The 21633-nt window shown below is 45.0% G+C and overlaps 1 protein-coding gene across 3 annotated transcripts in view; it reads right to left on the reverse strand.

Annotated features, from left to right (window-relative positions):
- The window catches only part of dtnbp1a (dystrobrevin binding protein 1a), a 28388-nt gene extending 7076 nt beyond the window's left edge, over positions 1 to 21312 (reverse strand). The window contains exon 1 of one of the 3 annotated variants that reach the window (XM_065027387.1): positions 21218 to 21312. Coding sequence is in view for 1 of the 3 variants with exons in the window: in XM_065027385.1 (XP_064883457.1) it covers positions 11637 to 11670 (34 nt within the window). In the remaining 2 variants the exon portion in view is untranslated. Of the gene's footprint in view, positions 1 to 2495; positions 2606 to 11636; positions 11725 to 21217 lie in introns of those variants that run through there. The other 2 variants (XM_065027385.1, XM_065027386.1) reach the window with 2 other exon arrangements.
- Positions 21313 to 21633: the final 321 nt, after the last annotated feature.

Consider the following 21633-nt stretch of genomic DNA (forward strand, 5'->3'; position numbering starts at 1 on the left):
GAGTCTCCTCACAGAGCCCTGAGCCAGAGACACCTCTGTGTGGAGCGTGCAGAGACTAGCACCCTGAGTCTGGCCAGAGAGACTATTCTGTGACCTCTTTATCTCAGCTAACAACCCTTTCTTGTGATACTACAGTATCAGGATACTAACAAGATACCACTACAGTACTACAGGATACCCCTACAGTACTACAGGATACTAACAAGATACCACTACAATACTACAGGATACTAACAAGATACCACTACAATACTACAGGATACTAACAAGATAATACTACAGGATACTAACAAGATTCCACTACAATACTACAGGATACCACTACAGTACTACAGGATACCCCTACAGTACTACAGGATCCTAACAAGATACCACTACAATACTACAGGATACTAACAAGATACCACTACAATACTACAGGATACTAACAAGATACCCCTACAGTACTACAGGATACTAACAAGATACCACTACAGTACTACAGGATACTAACAAGATACCACTACAGCACTACATGATACCCCTACAGTACTACAGGATACTAACAAGATACCACTACAATACTACAGGATACTAACAAGATACCACTACAATACTACAGGATACTAACAAGATACCACTACAATACTACAGGATACTAACAAGATACCACTACAGTACTACAGGATACCACTACAGTACTACAGGATACTAACAAGATACCACTACAATACTACAGGATACTAACAAGATACCACTACAATACTACAGGATACTAACAAGATACCACTACAGTACTACAGGATACTAACAAGATACCACGACAATACTACAGGATACTAACAAGATACCACGACAGTACTACAGGATACTAACAAGATACCACGACAGTACTACAGGATACTAACAAGATACCACGACAGTACTACAGGATACCACTACAGTACTACAGGATACCACTACAGTACTACAGGATACCACTACATTACTACAGGATACCACTACAATACTACAGGATACCACTACAATACTACAGGATACCACTACAGTACTACAGGATACCACTACAATACTACAGGATACCCCTACAGTACTACAAGATACTACTACAATACTACAGGATACCACTACAATACTACAAGATACCCCTACAGTACTACAGGATACCCCTACAGTACTACAGGATACTAACAAGATACCCCTACAGTACTACAGGATACCCCTACAGTACTACAGGATACTAACAAGATACCCCTACAGTACTACAGGATACCCCTACAGTACTACAGGATACTAACAAGATACCCCTACAGTACTACAGGATACCCCTACAATACTACAGGATACCCCTACAGTACTACAGGACACTAACAACAGCAGAGGAACCCTTGACTTTATCGTCACACTTGTATTTTCTTATAAGCACCAACTTTGCTGACAGCTACTTTATTGAGGAATGGTTTTAAATCAAATCAAACTTTGTCACGTGCACCGAATACAACAGGTGTAGTAGACCTTACAGTGAAATACCGAATACAACAGGTGTAGTAGACCTTACAGTGAAATGCTGAATACAACAGGTGTAGTAGACCTTACAGTGAAATACCGAATACAACAGGTGTAGTAGACCTTACAGTGAAATACCGAATACAACAGGTGTAGTAGACCTTACAGTGAAATGCCGAATACAACAGGTGTAGTAGACCTTACAGTGAAATGCCGAATACAACAGGTGTAGTAGACCTTACAGTGAAATGCCGAATACAACAGGTGTAGTAGACCTTACAGTGAAATGCTGAATACAACAGGTGTAGTAGACCTTACAGTGAAATGCTGAATACAACAGGTGTAGTAGACCTTACAGTGAAATGCCGAATACAACAGGTGTAGTAGACCTTACAGTGAAATGCTGAATACAACAGGTGTAGTAGACCTTACAGTGAAATACCGAATACAACAGGTGTAGTAGACCTTACAGTGACATGCCGAATACAACAGGTGTAGTAGACCTTACAGTGACATGCCGAATACAACAGGTGTAGTAGACCTTACAGTGAAATGCCAAATACAACAGGTGTAGTAGACCTTACAGTGAAATGCCGAATACAACAGGTGTAGTAGACCTTACAGTGAAATGCCGAATACAACAGGTGTAGTAGACCTTACAGTGAAATGCCGAATACAACAGGTGTAGTAGACCTTACAGTGAAATGCCGAATACAACAGGTGTAGTAGACCTTACAGTGAAATGCTTACTTACAGGCTCTAACCAACAGTGCAAAAAAGGTATTAGGTGAACAAAGAAATAAGTAAAGAAATAAAACAACAGTAAAAAGACAGGCTATATACAGTAGCGAGGCTATAAAAGTAGTGAGGCTACATACAGACTTACTGTGACTGAGATACAAGACTGTCTCACCTAGTTACCTTAAGATGAAAATTGCTCTGGATAAAAGCACCTGCTAAATGACTAACATGTAAATGTATATCCCCCACATTGTAGGCTAATTATTTACCTGCCTGCCCAAGTGTGTCTCCTCCAGATCAGAAAACAACGGGACGGTTCTGTTATGTGAAGCCAGACATGTATCGTGACTATCGTCCCAGTAAGCTCTAGTCCCCACTGTGAGCCATGTCTCTCTCGGTCTTAAAGACAGGAAGCACCTACCCACTTCTCAGAACAGCAGGAAGTGGTTATGTTACTTTTATGGAACCATAGGAGTGTCTGTGTTACGGCTAGAGGTGCTACATCCTTTTAAAAAGACGCATATTGTTGCAGTGAATCTTTTGTCCTAGATCAAGCTCTACTCATCATCAGCTGCCTTTACAAGAACTGACATCCGTGTGGAGTCAAGTAACAGCAGATTGAGGAACTAAGTATCTTCTTTGTTTTCTGACAAAAGTTCATCCCAGAAATGCTGCCTCATTGAAAATAAGAATTTCAACCCTGAATCATTGGATTCTCACAAATCCTTGAAATGCCCGCCAAGGTGCCAATACAGGCTCAGGATTTCCAGGTAGGTCATTTCTCTTTGTCAGAATCTACCAAAGCATTTGAACACAGTCAGTCAGTCACCCCTGTGGTAAAGGGGTGTTGTTGTCAGTGGACTGGATGTGTCAACTCGACTAGTCCCAGGTGGGCAGGAAGTCAAGCTAGCTGTCACCAGGCAGGGCCCCACAATAACTGTCTGTCCCCCAAACGGCTCCCTATTCCCTTTATAGTGCACTACTTTTGGACCAGGGCTCATAGGAAATACACAGGCTAGGGTGCCATTTCTAGGGAATACTAGGCTTCCATCTGGGAAGCTACCTGTGATCAGAGACATGCATTCTATCTTCCACATGGTGAACAGCAGCTCAACAGAACCAGCCTGATTCACTAGAAATACCACTCTCCTTTTATCAAATGTTGCAACACCACAACTCTTCATCCACAATACATCTACATGACGGCCTCCCACAGGTAACGTGATGTCCTCCCATAGGTAACGTTATGGCCTTCCATAGGTAACATCCCATAGGTAACATTATGGCCTTCCATAGGTAACATTATGGCCTCTCATAGGTAACATCCCATAGGTAACATTATGGCCTTCCATAGGTAACATCCCATAGGTAACATTATGGCCTTCCATAGGTAACATCCATAGGTAACATTATGGCCTCTCCATAGGTAACATCCCATAGGTAACATTATGGCCTCTCATAGGTAACATCCATAGGTAACATTATGGCCTCTCATAGGTAACATCCCATAGGTAACATTATGGCCTTCCATAGGTAACATCCTACATAGGTAACATTATGGCCTCTCATAGGTAACATCCCATAGGTAACATTATGGCCTTCCATAGGCAACATCCCATAGGTAACATTATGGCCTTCCATAGGTAACATCCCATAGGTAACATTATGGCCTCTCATAGGTAACATCCCATAGGTAACATTATGGCCTTCCATAGGTAACATCCCACAGGTAACGTGACGGCCTCCCATAGGTAACATCCCATAGGTAACATTATGGCCTCTCCATAGGTAACATCCCACATTATGGCCTTCCATAGGTAACATTATGGCCTCCATAGGTAACATCCCAGGTAACATTATGGCCTTCCATAGGTAACATCCCATAGGTAACATTATGGCCTTCCATCCCCATAGGTAATTATGGCCTCTCATAGGTAACATTATAGGCCTTCCATAGGTAACATCCCATAGGTAACATTATGGCCTCTCATAGGTAACATTATGGTAACATCACATAGGTAACATTATGGCATTATGGCTTCCATAGGTAACATCCCATAGGTAACATTCCATAGGTAACATTATGGCCTTCCATAGGTAACATCCCATAGGTAACATTATGGCCTCTCATCATCCATAGGTAACATTATGGCCTTCCATAGGTAACATCCCATAGGTAACATTATGGCCTCTCATAGGTAACATCCATAGGTGACATTATGGCCTCTCATAGGTAACATCCATAGGTAACATTATGGCCTTCTCATAGGTAACATCCCATAGGTAACATTCCATAGGTAACATTATGGCCTTCCATAGGTAACATTCCATAGGTAACATTATGGCCTCTCATAGGTAACATCCCATAGGTAACATTATGGCCTTCCATGTATTTTTAGATTAAAAACTGCAGCTGTGACCCGTGACGTTCTCTTGTTTTCATAGTGGAAGTCAAATGGCTTTCTGACAGAGAGAATGATGTCAATGGCTTTGAGAGAGATTGAATGATGTCAATGGCTTTGAGAGAGATTGAATGATGTCAATGGCTTTGAGAGAGAGAGAATGATGTCAATGGCTTTGAGAGAGAGAGAATGATGTCAATGGCTTTGAGAGAGAGAGAATGATGTCAATGGCTTTGAGAGAGAGAGAATGATGTCAATGGCTTTGAGAGAGAGAATGATGTCAATGGGTTTCTGAGAGAGAGAATGATGTCAATGGCTTTCTGAGAGAGAGAATGATGTCAATGGCTTTCTGAGAGAGAGAATGATGTCAATGGCTTTCTGAGAGAGAGAATGATGTCAATGGCTTTCTGAGAGAATGATGTCAATGGCTTTCTGATGATGTGTCAATGGCTTTCTGAGAGAGAGAATGATGTCAATGGCTTTCTGAGAGAGAGAATGATGTCAATGGCTTTCTGAGAGAGAATGATGTCAATGGCTTTCTGAGAGAGAGAATGATGTCAATGGCTTTCTGAGAGAGAATGATGTCAATGGCTTTCTGAGAGAGAGAATGATGTCAATGGCTTTCTGAGAGAGAATGATGTCAATGGCTTTCTGAGAGAGAATGATGTCAATGGCTTTCTGAGAGAGAATGATGTCAATGGCTTTCTGAGAGAGAAAGGGATGTCAATGGCTTTCTGAGAAATAATGTCAATGGCTTTCTGAGAGAGAGAAGGGTCAATGGGTTTCTAAAATAATGTCAATGGCTTTCTGAGAGAGAGAAGGGGTGTTAAAATATACATCAGACAGTGGAAGAGATTCCCCATAGTGCAATACTTTTGATCAGAGCCTACATCCCCCAGCAGGATAAATGTATAATGATGAGCCCTCCAACCTCTCTATTGACCCCCAGGGAAGGAGAGACACAGCCTACCCCCCAGCAGGATAAATGTATAATGATGAGCCCTCCAACCTCTCTATTGACCCCCAGGGAAGGAGAGACACAGCCTACCCCCAGCAGGATAAATGTATAATGATGAGCCCTCCAACCTCTCTATTGACCCCTAGGGAAGGAGAGACACAGCCTATCCCCCCCCCCTCCCAGCAGGATAAATGTATAATGATGAGCCCTCCAACCTCTCTATTGACCCCCAGGGAAGGAGAGACACAGCCTACCCCCAGCAGGATAAATGTATAATGATGAGCCCTCCAACCTCTCTATTGACCCCCAGGGAAGGAGAGACACAGCCTATCCCCCCCCACCCCCAGCAGGATAAATGTATAATGATGAGCCTTCCAACCTCTCTATTGACCCCCAGGGAAGGAGAGACACAGCATTCTATTACATTCTATTACTGTTCCTAATTCCACTGTTATAAACATTCTATTACTGCTCCTAATTCCACTGTTATAAACATTCTATTACTGTTCCTAATTCCACTGTTATGAACATTCTATTACTGCTCCTAATTCCACTGTCATTAAACATTCTATTACTGCTCCTAATTCCACTGTCATTAAACATTCTATTACTGTTCCTAATTCACTGTTATAAACATTCTATTACTGCTCCTAATTCCACTGTCATTAAACATTCTATTACTGCTCCTAATTCCACTGTCATTAAACATTCTATTACTGCTCCTAATTCCACTGTCATTAAACATTCTATTACTGCTCCTAATTCCACTGTCATTAAACATTCTATTACTGCTCCTAATTCCACTGTTATAAACATTCTATTACTGCTCCTAATTCCACTGTTATAAACATTCTATTACTGCTCCTAATTCCACTGTTATAAACATTCTATTACTGCTCCTAATTCCACTGTTATAAACATTCTATTACTGCTCCTAATTCCACTGTTATAAACATTCTATTACTGCTCCTAATTCACTGTTAAACATTCTATTACTGCTCCTAATTCCACTGTTATAAACATTCTATTACTGTTCCTAATTCCACTGTTATAAACACTATTACTGCTCCTAATTCCACTGTTATTAAACATTCTATTACTGCTCCTAATTCCACTGTTATTAAACATTCTATTACTGCTCCTAATTCCACTGTTATTAAACATTCTATTACTGCTCCTAATTCCACTGTTATAAACATTATATTACTGCTCCTAATTCCACTGTTATAAACATTATATTACTGCTCCTAATTCCACTGTTATAAACATTCTATTACTGCTCCTAATTCCACTGTTATAAACATTCTATTACTGCTCCTAATTCCACTGTTATTAAACATTCTATTACTGCTCCTAATTCAACATGTTATTAAACATTCTAATTCCACTGCTTCATTAAACATTCTATTACTGCTCCTAATTCCACTGTTATAAACATTCTATTACTGCTCCTAATTCCACTGTTATAAACATTCTATTACTGCTCCTAATTCCACTGTTATAAACATTCTATTACTGCTCCTAATTCCACTATTATAAACATTATATTACTGCTCCTAATTCACTGTTATTAAACATTCTATTACTGCTCGTCATTAAACATTCTATTACTGCTCCTAATTCCACTGTTATAAACATTCTATTACTGTTCCTAATTCCACTGTTATAAACATTCTATTACTGCTCCTAATTCCACTATTATAAACATTCTATTACTGCTCCTAATTCCACTGTTATAAACATTATATTACTGCTCCTAATTCACTGTTATTACACATTCTCCAAGTCATGCGTCACCACTATAAATAGGAACCAAGATGAAATGTCCAGAGAAATGTAATTCTATTTAATACCAAGCTATGTTAGGGGGGTTTCAGAGGGCAACCAGTGGTGACATTCTGTAAAGCCTAGTGAATTCAGTCATATACCCTCAACTGATAGACTTGTGAAGGTCAGAGACCCCTACAGGGCATTACATTCCTCTATATTATCAAAGCAGTGCTCACCAACCGGTCGATCGCCATCTTCTAGGCATTTCTAGCGGATCACCAAACATTTCAGTAGAAAAGCCAAAGATAAAGGCATAAAGGCTTGCGTTCCTTTTTGTTTTCTTCGTGTTGTGCTGTTGGCAGTCGGTGCACTTGATGTACCAGGTAGGCGAAGTGTTTGAACCATTTCATTTGTCTGTAAAGACAAACTTCTCCAACCCGGCAGACTCTTGAGATCGGTGGCTAAATTGACGGTGCCTACTGCGCTGGCCAATCGGATAGTTCAAATCACCGTGCCTCCCTACAGCTTCCACGACCCAGGCAAAGTTTGATACTCGAGGAAATGAAAGAGAGAGCAGGGACCGTGAGAGGCAGACCCTCTGCTGCTCTCTCTCCCTCCACTGAGACTAATACCGTGTTCAAAACAACTGGGAACTTGGAAATGTCTGACTTCAGTATGTTGAAGACAACTGGGAACTTGGAAATGTCTGACTTCAGTATGTTGAAGACAACTGGGAAACTCTGGCATCTTTCTAGAGCTCAGACTTACCGACCTGATGTTCACGGACGTCATCATTTGATCTCATTTCTTCCAGAGTTCCCAGTTGTCTTGAAAGCATCATGACCATCAGATGCATGTACCATCAGTCCAGTAAAACACAATTATCTCAATTTAGGCTCAGCATGTTCTACACCAACTGATGTATTGTTATTAATGCTTAAGTTTCAAAATATAATATGGTCTGAGAGGAACAATATTGGCAGGCCAGGCATATAGCCAATATATGATGTGATAACGTTTCAGGCCTACTGCACAAACCTCATTCCTACCAAACTGGTTTAATTAGGTTCATGATAACTTTGACCACTGTTCTAAAGGGTCTGAGCCATAGATGTAAAGCTATTATATTAGCTATGATCTGAGAGGGGGAGGCAGAGCACTGGCCCCAGCCTCAGCTCTCATGTTAGGTTGCTGTATACTACTCATCTCATCTACACCAAGTGGGCTGCCAAGTTAGGCTACTGTGGGCTGCCAAGTTAGGCTACTGTGGGCTGCCAAGTTAGGCTACTGTGGGCTGCCAAGTTAGGCTACACTGGCACACACACTGCACTGCTTTGCTTTATCTTGGTCAGGTCACAGTTGTAAATGAGAACTTGTTCTCAACTAGCCTACCTGGTTAAATAAAGGTGAAATTAAAAGTTAAAAACACACACACCAAACTCTGGTCAGGTGTGGGTAGCCTGCTCTTCAGATATCACCTCTCGTCCCAACTCCCGTCCCAACTCCCGTCAGGCCTGACCAGATGTGGTACCCACAAGTAATCCAATCATAGCGGTTTCAGACAGCACTGCTTACCTCAGCAAGCCATTGATCTCCGCAATAGCAGCCACAGTGTACGACCCAAATGTCACCCTATATAGTGCACTACTTTCTACCAGAGACCTGATCAAAAGTAGTGCACTATATAGGGAATAGGGTACCATTTGGGACGTAGACCTACTGCTGGTCTTACTCTAAATCCCTGCCTCTTTACTATAATGGTTAAGAGCTAGAGAAATCAATCCCCTCTGAAGGGAGCGTAAAAGTCAGGAGTGAATAGGCTGACACTTTAAGCCATTTTCCTGCTATTACTGCATATCAGTGCTGCATTTTTACCCACACCACCGGCGATTACCCTCCTCACCCAGCTCCCGCTGCAGAGACTGATTTAACTAGTAAAACGTCAACAACAACAAAGAAGGCCCACATTTCAGACAGGTGTCCTATCGCTGCCTGCAAAAAAATTGAACCTTTATTTAACTAGGCAAGTCAGTTAAGAACAAATTCTTATTTTCAATGACGGCCTAGGAACAGTGGGTTAACTGCCTGTTCAGGGGCAGAATGACAGATTTGTACCTTGTCAGCTCGGGGTTTGAACTTGCAACCTTCCGGTTACTAGTCCAACGCTCTAACCACTAGGCTACCCTGCCGCCATAAATCACCCATAGCGACACGGCAAGTCGCCCGGTAACAGTGGAACACACCGTCCAGTGAGCACCAGAGCAGATACCCCAGACTGTCTATGTCTGCGTGGGGACATTCTAATTACATTCTAATGTGGCATATCAGCTCTACATGTTATGGAAGGACGTTGCTGCACATTCCTGACCAGTGATGTATATTAAGGTAACTGGTGATCACTGCATTCATAGAGGAGTTATTGACTGGTAGAATTGCTCCCGTTACCTACGTCACTAACACTTAGATCCCTTCAACCTGACCTTTTCTGTTTCCTGACAATAGACAAACTGTTGGGGCAAAAGGAGCAGAGCGTAACTGCATGGGTTCATCATATGACTGAGTCACACACACACACACACACAACCCAGGCTGCACTAAGTAAAGTCCTATTGAAAGAATACCGTGGCAGTAGCACAGATCACCAACATCAAAGCATCACCAAATAGACATTCCACTTTAAACATGAGGAGAATCACTAATACAGAGAGACAGACAGAGAGGGAGACAGACATGAAGACATAAAGACAGGGACATGGAGAGAGACAGACAGAGAGGGAGACAGACATGAAGACATAAAGACAGGGACATGGAGAGAGACAGACAGAGAGGGAGACAGACATGAAGACATAAAGATAGGGACATGGAGAGAGACAGACAGAGAGGGAGACAGACATGAAGACATAAAGACAGGGACATGGAGAGAGACAGACAGAGAGGGAGACAGACATGAAGACATAAAGATAGGGACATGGAGAGAGAGACAGAGAGAGGGAGGGAGACATGAAGACATAAAGACAGGGACATGGAGAGAGAGACAGAGAGAGGGAGGGAGACATGAAGACATAAAGATAGGGACATGGAGAGAGAGACAGAGAGAGGGAGGGAGACATGAAGACATAAAGACAGGGACATGGAGAGAGAGACAGAGAGAGGGAGGGAGACATGAAGACATAAAGATAGGGACATGGAGAGAGACAGAGAGAGGGAGACATGAAGACATAAAGACAGGGACATGGAGAGAGAGACAGAGAGGGAGACAGACATGAAGACATAAAGATAGGGACATGGAGAGAGACAGAGAGAGGGAGGGAGACATGAAGACATAAAGACAGGGACATGGAGAGAGAGACAGAGAGAGGGAGGGAGACATGAAGACATAAAGACAGGGACATGGAGAGAGAGACAGACAGAGGGAGGGAGGGAGACATGAAGACATAAAGACAGGGACATGGAGAGAGAGAGACAGACAGACAGAGGGAGAGAGACAGACATGAAGACATAAAGACAGGGACATGGAGAGAGAGAGAGACAGACAGAGGGAGAGAGACAGACATGAAGACATAAAGACAGGGACATGGAGAGAGAGAGAGAGAGAGGAAGAGAGAGACAGACATGAAGACATTAAGACAGGGACATGACAGACAGATATGAAGACATAAAGACAGGGACATGGAGAGAGAGACAGACAGAGGGAGAGAGACAGACATGAGACATAAAGACATAAAGACAGGGAGGAGAGAGACAGACAGACAGAGGAGGAGACAGACAGAGGGAGGGAGAAGAGACATGAAGAGACATAAAGACAGGGACATAAAGACAGGGACATGGACATGGAGAGAGACAGACAGAGGGAGAGAGACAGACATGAAGACATAAAGACAGGGACATGGAGAGAGAGACAGAGAGGGAGAGAGACAGACATGAAGACAGGGACATGGAGAGAGAGACAGAGAGGAGAGAGACAGACATGAAGACAGGGACATGGAGAGAGAGACAGACAGAGGGAGAGAGACAGACAGAGGGAGGGAGGGAGACAGACATGAAGACATAAAGACAGGGACATGGAGAGAGAGAGAGACAGACAGAGGGAGAGAGACAGACATGAAGACATAAAGACAGGGACATGGAGAGAGAGACAGACAGAGGGAGGGAGACATGAAGACATGGAGAGAGAGACATAAAAAGAAAGAGGGAAATGGAGAGACATAACAGAGAGAAAAAAAACGAGAGAAAAACGAGAGAGAGAGCGAGACAGAGAGGAGAAAAGCATTGTAACCTACAGGAGTTCCTGGAGCTGCTCCCTGGAGAGGACATGACTGGTGTCCTGGTGATCGTGACGACCCAGGCCGGCCCAGACACCGAGCGGAGAGCGAGACCAGACGCTCAGCTATGCCACGGCTACACCACCACTACAGCTAACCCCCCATTCTGCATCGACAGAGTGGTTACACACTACCTCGCTCGGACGGATAACGCTTCTGTGCTGCCAAACACACACACACACCGCGATGCTGTGAGGGAGCACGTGCAGTACTGCCAGGCTGAGGAGACACTGCTGTAGTGATGAGTGATGAGGGGGAGGGCTGCCTGGGAGGAGGGGAGGGCTGCCTGGGAGTGTACCACTCACTTCTCACAAGAGGGGAGGGCTGCCTGGGAGTGTACCACTCACTTCTCACAAGAGGGGAGGGCTGCCTGGGAGTGTACCACTCACTTCTCACAAGAGGGGAGGTCTGCCTGGGAGTGTACCACTCACTTCTCACAAGAGGGGGAGGTCTGCCTGGGAGTGTACCACTCACTTCTCACAAGAGGGGAGGTCTGCCTGGGAGTGTACCACTCACTTCTCACAAGAGGGGGAGGTCTGCCTGGGAGTGTACCACTCACTTCTCACAAGAGGGGAGGTCTGCCTGGGAGTGTACCACTCACTTCTCACAAGAGGGGAGGTCTGCCTGGGAGTGTACCACTCACTTCTCACAAGAGGGGGAGTGTAGGAGGGGGAGGGCTGCCTGGGAGTGTACCACTCACTTCTCACAAGAGGGGAGGTCTGCCTGGGAGTGTACCACTCACTTCTCACAAGAGGGGAGGTCTGCCTGGGAGTGTACCACTCACTTCTCACAAGAGGGGAGGGCTGCCTGGGGTGTGTACCACTCACTTCTCACAAGAGGGGAGGGCTGCCTGGGAGTGTACCACTCACTTCTCACAAGAGGGGGAGGGCTGCCTGGGAGTGTACCACTCACTTCTCACAAGAGGGGGGAGGGCTGCCTGGGAGTGTACCACTCACTTCTCACAAGAGGGGAGGGCTGCCTGGGAGTGTACCACTCACTTCTCACAAGAGGGGGAGGTCTGCCTGGGACTGTCCACTCACTTCTCACAAGAGGGGAGGGCTGTCTGGGTGTGTACCACTCACTTCTCACAAGAGGGGGAGGGCTGTCTGGGTGTGTACCACTCACTTCTCACAAGAGGGGAGGGCTGCCTGGGAGTGTACCACTCACTACTCACAAGAGGGGGAGGGCTGCCTGGGAGTGTACCACTCACTTCTCACAAGAGGGGGAGGGCTGCCTGGGTGTGTACCACTCACTACTCACAAGAGGGGGAGGGCTGCCTGGGAGTGTACCACTCACTACTCACAAGAGGGGGAGAGCTGCCTGGAAGTGTACCACTCACTACTCACAAGAGGGGGAGGGCTGCCTGGAAGTGTACCACTCACTACTCACAAGAGGGGAGGGCTGCCTGGGTGTGTACCACTCACTACTCACAAGAGGGGGAGAGCTGCCTGGGAGTGTACCACTCACTTCTCACAAGAGGGGGAGGGCTGCCTGCCTGGAAGTGTACCACTCACAAGAGGGGGAGAGCTGCCTGGGTGTGTACCACTCACTACTCACAAGAGGGGAGGGCTGCCTGGGAGTGTACCACTCACTTCTCACAAGAGGGGAGGGCTGCCTGGGAGTGTACCACTCACAAGAGGGGAGGGCTGCCTGGGAGTGTACCATTCACAAGAGGGGAGGGCTGCCTGGGTGTGTACCACTCACAAGAGGGGGAGGGCTGCCTGGGTGTGTACCACTCACTACTCACAAGAGGGGGAGGGCTGCCTGGGTGTGTACCACTCACTACTCACAAGAGGGGGAGAGCTGCCTGGGTGTGTACCACTCACTACTCACAAGAGGGGGAGGGCTGCCTGGGTGTGTACCACTCACTACTCACAAGAGGGGGAGGGCTGCCTGGGTGTGTAACACTCACTACTCACAAGAGGGGGAGAGCTGCCTGGGAGTGTACCACTCACTACTCACAAGAGGGGGAGGGCTGCCTGGGTGTGTACCACTCACTTCTCAGAAGAGGGGGAGGGCTGCCTGGGAGTGTACCACTCACTACTCACAAGAGGGGAGGGCTGCCCGGGAGTGTACCACTCACTACTCACTCACAAGAGGAGTGTGTACCACTCACTACTCACAAGAGGGGAAGGGCTGCCCGGGAGTGTACCACTCACTACTCACAAGAGGGGAAGGGCTGCCTGGGAGTGTACCACTCACTTCTCACAAGAGGGGGAGGGCTGCCTGGGAGTGTACCACTCACTTCTCACAAGAGGGGGAGGGCTGCCTGGGAGTGTACCACTCACTTCTCACAAGGGGGAGGGCTGCCTGGGTGTGTACCACTCACTACTCACAAGAGGGGGAGGGCTGCCCGGGAGTGTACCACTCACTTCTCACAAGAGGGGGAGGGCTACCCGGGAGTGTACCACTCACTACTCACAAGAGGGGAAGGGCTGCCCGGGAGTGTACCACTCACTACTCACAAGAGGGGGAGGGCTGCCTGGGTGTGTACCACTCACTACTCACAAGAGGGGGAGGGCTGCCCGGGAGTGTACCACTCACTTCTCACAAGAGGGGGAGGGCTGCCCGGGAGTGTACCACTCACTTCTCACAAGAGGGGGAGGGCTGCCCGGGAGTGTACCACTCACAAGAGGGGAAGGGCTGCCTGGGAGTGTACCACTCACTACTCACAAGAGAGGGAGGGGCTTCTAATAATAAAGACAGATAGTGGGAAACCTAGGGTGCATCATAAATGCCACCCTCTTCCCTACATAGTGCACTGCTTTTGGAAGTAGTGCACTAAACAACCTGCCAATTACCTTGTTGTCCCCCCCTTGTTGTTGTCCCCCCCCCCTTGTTGTTGTCCGTCCCCCCCAAAGTTCATCAAATGTCTACCCTGCTAGACCTGCCCCGGTCAACTTTAAGTGTTTTTGTGAAGTGCAACAACGGCTCAGCCATGAAGTGGTAACACAACAAAATGAAGTGGTAGGACATAGTGCCTTCAGACATGCCACATTTTGTTGTGTTACAGCCTGAATTCAAAACGGATTAAATATATATTTTTCCCCCTCACCCATCTATACACAATACCCCATAATGAAATGTTTGCAAATTTATTGAAAATTAAAAACACAAATATCTCATTCACACCTCTTTGCCACGACACTCCAAATTGAGCTCAGCTGCATCCAATTTCCTTTGATCATCCTAGGACCCCTGCCTTAGACAGCTATTTATAACGTCCAGGTTCAGAAATGACCAGAAAATTGCAAGAAATTTGCTTTAAAACTGCAAAATGTTCTCTCCGCCAACAAGAGGCGTGTGAACAATGTGTCATGGCCAGTGGTTGTGCCCATAGAAATAGATGTGTCGCGTTCCCCAAGGAACAAAGGTTTCTTCCTAGGTTCTGGCCTTTCTAGGGAGTTTTTCCTAGCCACCGTGCTTCTACACCTGCATTGTTTGCTGTTTGGGGTTTTAGGCTGGGTTTCTGTACAGCACTTTGAGATATCAGTTGATGTACGAAGGGCTTTATAAAGACATTTGATTTAATCCTGTGTGAAAATGTTTGGGAACCACTGAGCTACTGTACAATCTGCATATCATAATGCTATGCAAATTACCATGTAATTAACCTTATCCTTGGCATTTGCTATATAAAGATACATTTAATGTATGGTGCTCTTCCAAGTTGAGTTAAAATGGTCTTTTTGCTGAAGAGAAGCTCTTAAGAGATATTGATTGAGATTGATCTCTATAGAGACTACTGTAGAGGAGGGATTGACACACCTACTGCATTAGATATTCAAAGCACCTCGCTAGATGAGTTTCTATAAAAGAACCACAAAACTTCCATGTCTTTAGTTAAGATCCCTGACAGCGAAATAGATTCTGTGACTGAGCTTAGAACAGTCTCTCACGCCCGTTCCGTCTGCGGTCAAGTCACGGTCACGCCCGTTCCGTCTGCGGTCAAGACACGGTCACGCCCGTTCCGTCTGCGGTCAAGACACGGTCACGCCCGTTCCGTCTGCGGTCAAGACACGGTCACGCCCCTTCCGTCTGCGGTCAAGACACGGTCACGCCCCTTCCGTCTGCGGTCAAGACACGGTCACGCACCTTCCGTCTGCGGTCAAGACACGGTCACGCCCGTTTCCGTCTGCGGTCAAGACACGGTCACGCCCGTTCCGTCTGCGGTCAAGACACGGTCACGCCCGTTCCGTCTGCGGTCAAGACACACGCCCGTTTCCGTCTGCGGTCAAGACGCCCGTCTGCGTTCCGCCCGTTTCTCTGCGGTCAAGACACGGTCACGCCCGTTCCGTCTGCGGTCAAGACACGGTCACGCCCGTTCCGTCTGCGGTCAAGACACGGTCACGCCCGTTCCGTCTGCGGTCAAGACACGGTCACGCCCGTTTCCGTCTGCGGTCAAGACACGGTCACGCCCGTTCCGTCTGCGGTCAAGACTCGGTCACGCCCGTTCCGTCTGCGGTCAAGACACGGTCACGCCCGTTCCGTCTGCGGTCAAGACACGGTCACGCCCGTTCCGTCTGCGGTTAAGACACGGTCACGCCCGTTTCCGTCTGCGGTTAAGACACGGTCACGCCCGTTCCGTCTGCATTTAAGACAAGGTCACGCCCGTTACGTCTGCGGTCAAGACACGGTCACGCCCGTTCCGTCTGCGGTCAAGACACGGGCACGCCCGTTCCGTCTGCGGTCAAGACACAGGCACGCCCGTTTCCGTCTGCGGTTAAGATACAAGCCTTTAGTTTAATCTCACATTAGCTCAGCAGCTCTCTCTCTCTTTCTACTAGAAAGGCTCTGCTCCTGCTGTACTGAACAAGACCACACTGCTTCAAGGTAGCATCCCAAATGCCATCCTATTGACCAGGGCCCAGGCCAAAAATAGTGCACTATATAGGGTATTGGGTGCTATTTGGGATACAAACACTGCTTAAATTCTGACTAAACAAATCTAAAAGTGTAGAGAACAGACATATAAAATATAAATCTCTGAAAAGAGATGCAATTTATGTCTCAGCTTCCTTATGTCTCAGCTTCCTTATGTCTCAGCTTCCTTATGTCTCAGCTTCCTTATGTCTCTGCTCGCTGAAGGGGACAAACGACTATCTAATTCCTTTCTTTCTTTAACTCCTTATTGTGACATCATCTCTGTGGTGTATCTAATGTTCTAGATCCCTCCGACTAAAAATACCAAGATGGTGGGGTGTTCTAAGCAGTTCCCATCCTGGCTACAACAGGAAATTAACGTCATGCATAATGAGGCGAGGAGAATTTCAAGGAAATGTACCTCCCTAAAGCTAAAATCTGGTGTCTTACTGCTATTCTGGCCCATTCAGTTTAATTTATGTTTTAATACGAAATAAAAGCCACAAATATAAATAATAAAAGCCAGGTATGAATATTAACTATACAAAAATAATCTGTATTCTACCACGTAACATTTCCAGATGAGAATATCCATGGACAATAACACTTCACAGAGAACAGCCTACCTGTTTAAAAGACCACAACAGACACACTCATTGATCCCCTTCCATTATTCATATCCTGAGAACGCAACTCTGCATAGCAACATCCAAATCGCTATTTTCTTTTTTAGTACCACACACACTAGTAAAGTGGTTATTGAATGGCTCATGAATGATTCATTATAGACACTGGACAGGACTAAGCTTCTAGCGTCAAACTCTTTTCTGGACACATCACTGTCAGGCAGACCTTTACAGTCAGGTTGATCCATCTCTCCTCCCCTCCTCCTCCTCCTCCCCTCCCACATCATCTCTCCTCCCCTCCTCCCCTCCCACATCATCTCTCCTCCCCTCCTCCTCCTCCCCTCCCACATCATCTCTCCTCCCCTCTCCTCCTCCTCCTCCCCTCCCATCATCATCTCTCCTCCTCCTCCCCTCCCACATCATCTCTCCTCCCCTCCTCCTCCTCCCCTCCCATCATCTCTCCTCCCCTCCTCCTCCTCCCCTCCCACATCATCTCTCCTCCCCTCCTCCTCCTCCTCCCCTCCCACATCATCTCTCCTCCCCTCCCACATCATTTCTCCCTCTCATCTCTCCCTCTCATCTCTCCCCTCCCTGACTCTCACTGTGTCTGCGTTCCAAATGACACTCTATTCCCTATTTAGTGCACGACCTGGACCTCTGGTCAAAAGCAGTGCACTATATAGAGAACAGGGTGTCCTTTGGGATTCAGCCTGGGAGCCAGTAAACTGCCTCCAACAAGGGAATCTCATCATGTTCGCTTCGATAACGTCACAACTAGCTATTCTGTGAAGATACTGTGTATATAGCTGTGAAACATATTTTATTCCCTGGGGGGGGGGGGACGTTAAGAGGTCATTAAACTAATGAGCGTGCACATCAAATATGTTGAGATGTTGAGCAAAACCACAGTCGTGATGATGTTCTCTTTCAGGCCTGTCTGCCAGACGGCGTCTCAGTACAGGAAGATTGTCACACACAAACGCCTGTCACACACACACACACACAAAACCGCTAGAAATAGTGAGTTCTGTATTGAATTGATCTGCATCCCATTCAGCGAGAGTGACAGGCCCTTTAGTGGAGATCCATCATATTATGATCCGGTATAAAGTCAAAAAGGGGTGATTCTATTGGAGGTGAAGTAACGTTGTAATGTCACACTGTTCATTCTATTGGAGGTGAAGTAACGTTGTAATGTAGCACTGTTCATTCTATTGGAGGTGAAGTAACGTTGTAATGTAGCACTGTTCATTCTATTGGAGGTGAAGTAACGTTGTAATGTAGCACTGTTCATTCTATTGGAGGTGAAGTAACGTTGTAATGTCACACTGTTCATTCTATTGGAGGTGAAGTAACGTTGTAATGTAGCACTGTTCATTCTATTGGAGGTGAAGTAACGTTGTAATGTAGCACTGTTCATTCTATTGGAGGTGAACGTTGTAATGTAGCACTGTTCATTCTATTAGAGGTGAACGTTGTAATGTAGCACTGTTCATTCTATTGGAGGTGAAGTAACGTTGTAATGTAGCACTGTTCATTCTATTGGAGGTGAAGTAACGTTGTAATGTAGCACTGTTCATTCTATTGGAGGTGATGTAACGTTGTAATGTAGCACTGTTCATTCTATTAGAGGTGAAGTAACGTAATGTAGCACTGTTCATTCTATTGGAGGTGAAGTAACGTTGTAATGTAGCACTGTTCATTCTATTGGAGGTGAACGTTGTAATGTAGCACTGTTCATTCTATTGGAGGTGAACGTTGTAATGTAGCACTGTTCATTCTATTGGAGGTGAAGTAACGTTGTAATGTAGCACTGTTCATTCTATTGGAGGTGAAGTAACGTTGTAATGTAGCACTGTTCATTCTATTGGAGGTGAACGTTGTAATGTAGCACTGTTCATTCTATTGGAGGTGAAGTAACGTTGTAATGTAGCACTGTTCATTCTATTGGAGGTGAAGTAACGTTGTAATGTAGCACTGTTCATTCTATTGGAGGTGATGTAACGTTGTAATGTAGCACTGTTCATTCTATTGGAGGTGAAGTAACGTTGTAATGTCACACTGTTCATTCTATTGGAGGTGAAGTAACGTTGTAATGTAGCACTGTTCATTCTATTGGAGGTGAAGTAACGTTGTAATGTAGCACTGTTCATTCTATTGGAGGTGAAGTAACGTTGTAATGTAGCACTGTTCATTCTATTGGAGGTGAAGTAACGTTGTAATGTAGCACTGTTCATTCTATTGGAGGTGAAGTAACGTTGTAATGTAGCACTGTTCATTCTATTGGAGGTGATGTAACGTTGTAATGTAGCACTGTTCATTCTATTGGAGGTGAAGTAACGTTGTAATGTCACACTGTTCATTCTATTGGAGGTGAAGTAACGTTGTAATGTAGCACTGTTCATTCTATTGGAGGTGATGTAACGTTGTAATGTAGCACTGTTCATTCTATTGGAGGTGATGTAACGTAATGTAGCACTGTTCATTCTATTGGAGGTGATGTAACGTTGTAATGTAGCACTGTTCATTCTATTGGAGGTGATGTAACGTAATGTAGCACTGTTCATTCTATTGGAGGTGAACGTTGTAATGTAGCACTGTTCATTCTATTGGAGGTGAACGTTGTAATGTCACACTGTTCATTCTATTGGAGGTGAAGTAACGTTGTAATGTAGCACTGTTCATTCTATTGGAGGTGAAGTAACGTTGTAATGTAGCACTGTTCATTCTATTGGAGGTGAAGTAACGTTGTAATGTAGCACTGTTCATTCTATTGGAGGTGAAGTAACGTTGTAATGTAGCACTGTTCATTCTATTGGAGGTGAAGTAACGTTGTAATGTCACACTGTTCATTCTATTGGAGGTGAACGTTGTAATGTAGCACTGTTCATTCTATTGGAGGTGAAGTAATGTTGTAATGTAGCACTGTTCATTCTATTGGAGGTGAAGTAGCGTTGTAATGTAGCACTGTTCATTCTATTGGAGGTGATGTAACGTTGTAATGTAGCACTGTTCATTCTATTGGAGGTGAAGTAGTGTTGTAATGTAGCACTGTTCATTCTATTGGAGGTGAAGTAACGTTGTAATGTAGCACTGTTCATTCTATTGGAGGTGAAGTAGTGTTGTAATGTAGCACTGTTCATTCTATTGGAGGTGAAGTAACGTTGTAATGTAGCACTGTTCATTCTATTGGAGGTGATGTAACGTTGTAATGTAGCACTGTTCATTCTATTGGAGGTGATGTAACGTTGTAATGTCACACTGTTCATTCTATTGGAGGTGAAGTAACGTTGTAATGTCACACTGTTCATTCTATTGGAGGTGAAGTAACGTTGTAATGTAGCACTGTTCATTCTATTGGAGGTGAAGTAACGTTGTAATGTAGCACTGTTCATTCTATTGGAGGTGATGTAACGTTGTAATGTAGCACTGTTCATTCTATTGGAGGTGATGAAACGTTGTAATGTCGCACTGTTCATTCTATTGGAGGTGATGTAACGTTGTAATGTTCTGTTTAGAGGAGATCTTCCTGACTGTACAGAATACTGTTCTGTTTAGAGGACATCTTACTGACTGTACAGAATACTGTTCTGTTTAGAGGACATCTTACTGACTGTACAGAATACTGTTCTGTTTAGAGGACATCTTACTGACTGTACAGAATACTGTTCTGTTTAGAGGACATCTTACTGACTGTACAGAATACTGTTCTGTTTAGAGGACATCTTACTGACTGTACAGAATACTGTTCTGTTTAGAGGACATCTTACTGACTGTATAGAATACTGTTCTGTTTAGAGGGGATCTTACTGACTGTACAGAATACTGTTCTGTTTAGATGGGATCTTACTGACTGTACAGAATACTGTTCTGTTTAGAGGACATCTTACTGACTGTATAGAATAATGTTCTGTTTAGAGGACATCTTACTGACTGTACAGAATACTGTTCTGTTTAGAGGACATCTTACTGACTGTATAGAATAATGTTCTGTTTAGAGGACATCTTACTGACTGTACAGAATACTGTTCTGTTTAGAGGACATCTTACCTTTGAGAGACTCCAGCTCTTTCCTGTGAAAGAAAATAGGAACAACAGTTAGAAGCAGTCTTTTCACTAGTGTCCCTCACGCTCTGTGCCAGAGTCTTTACAGCTTGTTCCTTTACTATCTATGAAGACAAACTGAGGAACAGAAATAACAGGAAGACATTTCAATTGTAACATGCTTTTCATTTAACAACAACTGCAAAGTGCTGCTACAGTGAGTCCATCATTGAGTCCATAACTACATGATGCTCATTCTAAAGCTTCATTCAGATACAGCAGAGTTCAGCTCCTCTCTCTAGTCTCTACCCTCAGATGAACAATAACCTCCCATCAGCTCCTCTCTCTAGTCTCTACCCTCAGATGAACAATAATCTCCCACCAGCTCCTCTCTCTAGTCTACACCCTCAGATGAACAATAA

The sequence above is a fragment of the Oncorhynchus nerka genome, linkage group LG14 (genome assembly GCF_034236695.1).
Source record: "Oncorhynchus nerka isolate Pitt River linkage group LG14, Oner_Uvic_2.0, whole genome shotgun sequence".
Lineage (NCBI taxonomy): Eukaryota > Metazoa > Chordata > Actinopteri > Salmoniformes > Salmonidae > Oncorhynchus > Oncorhynchus nerka.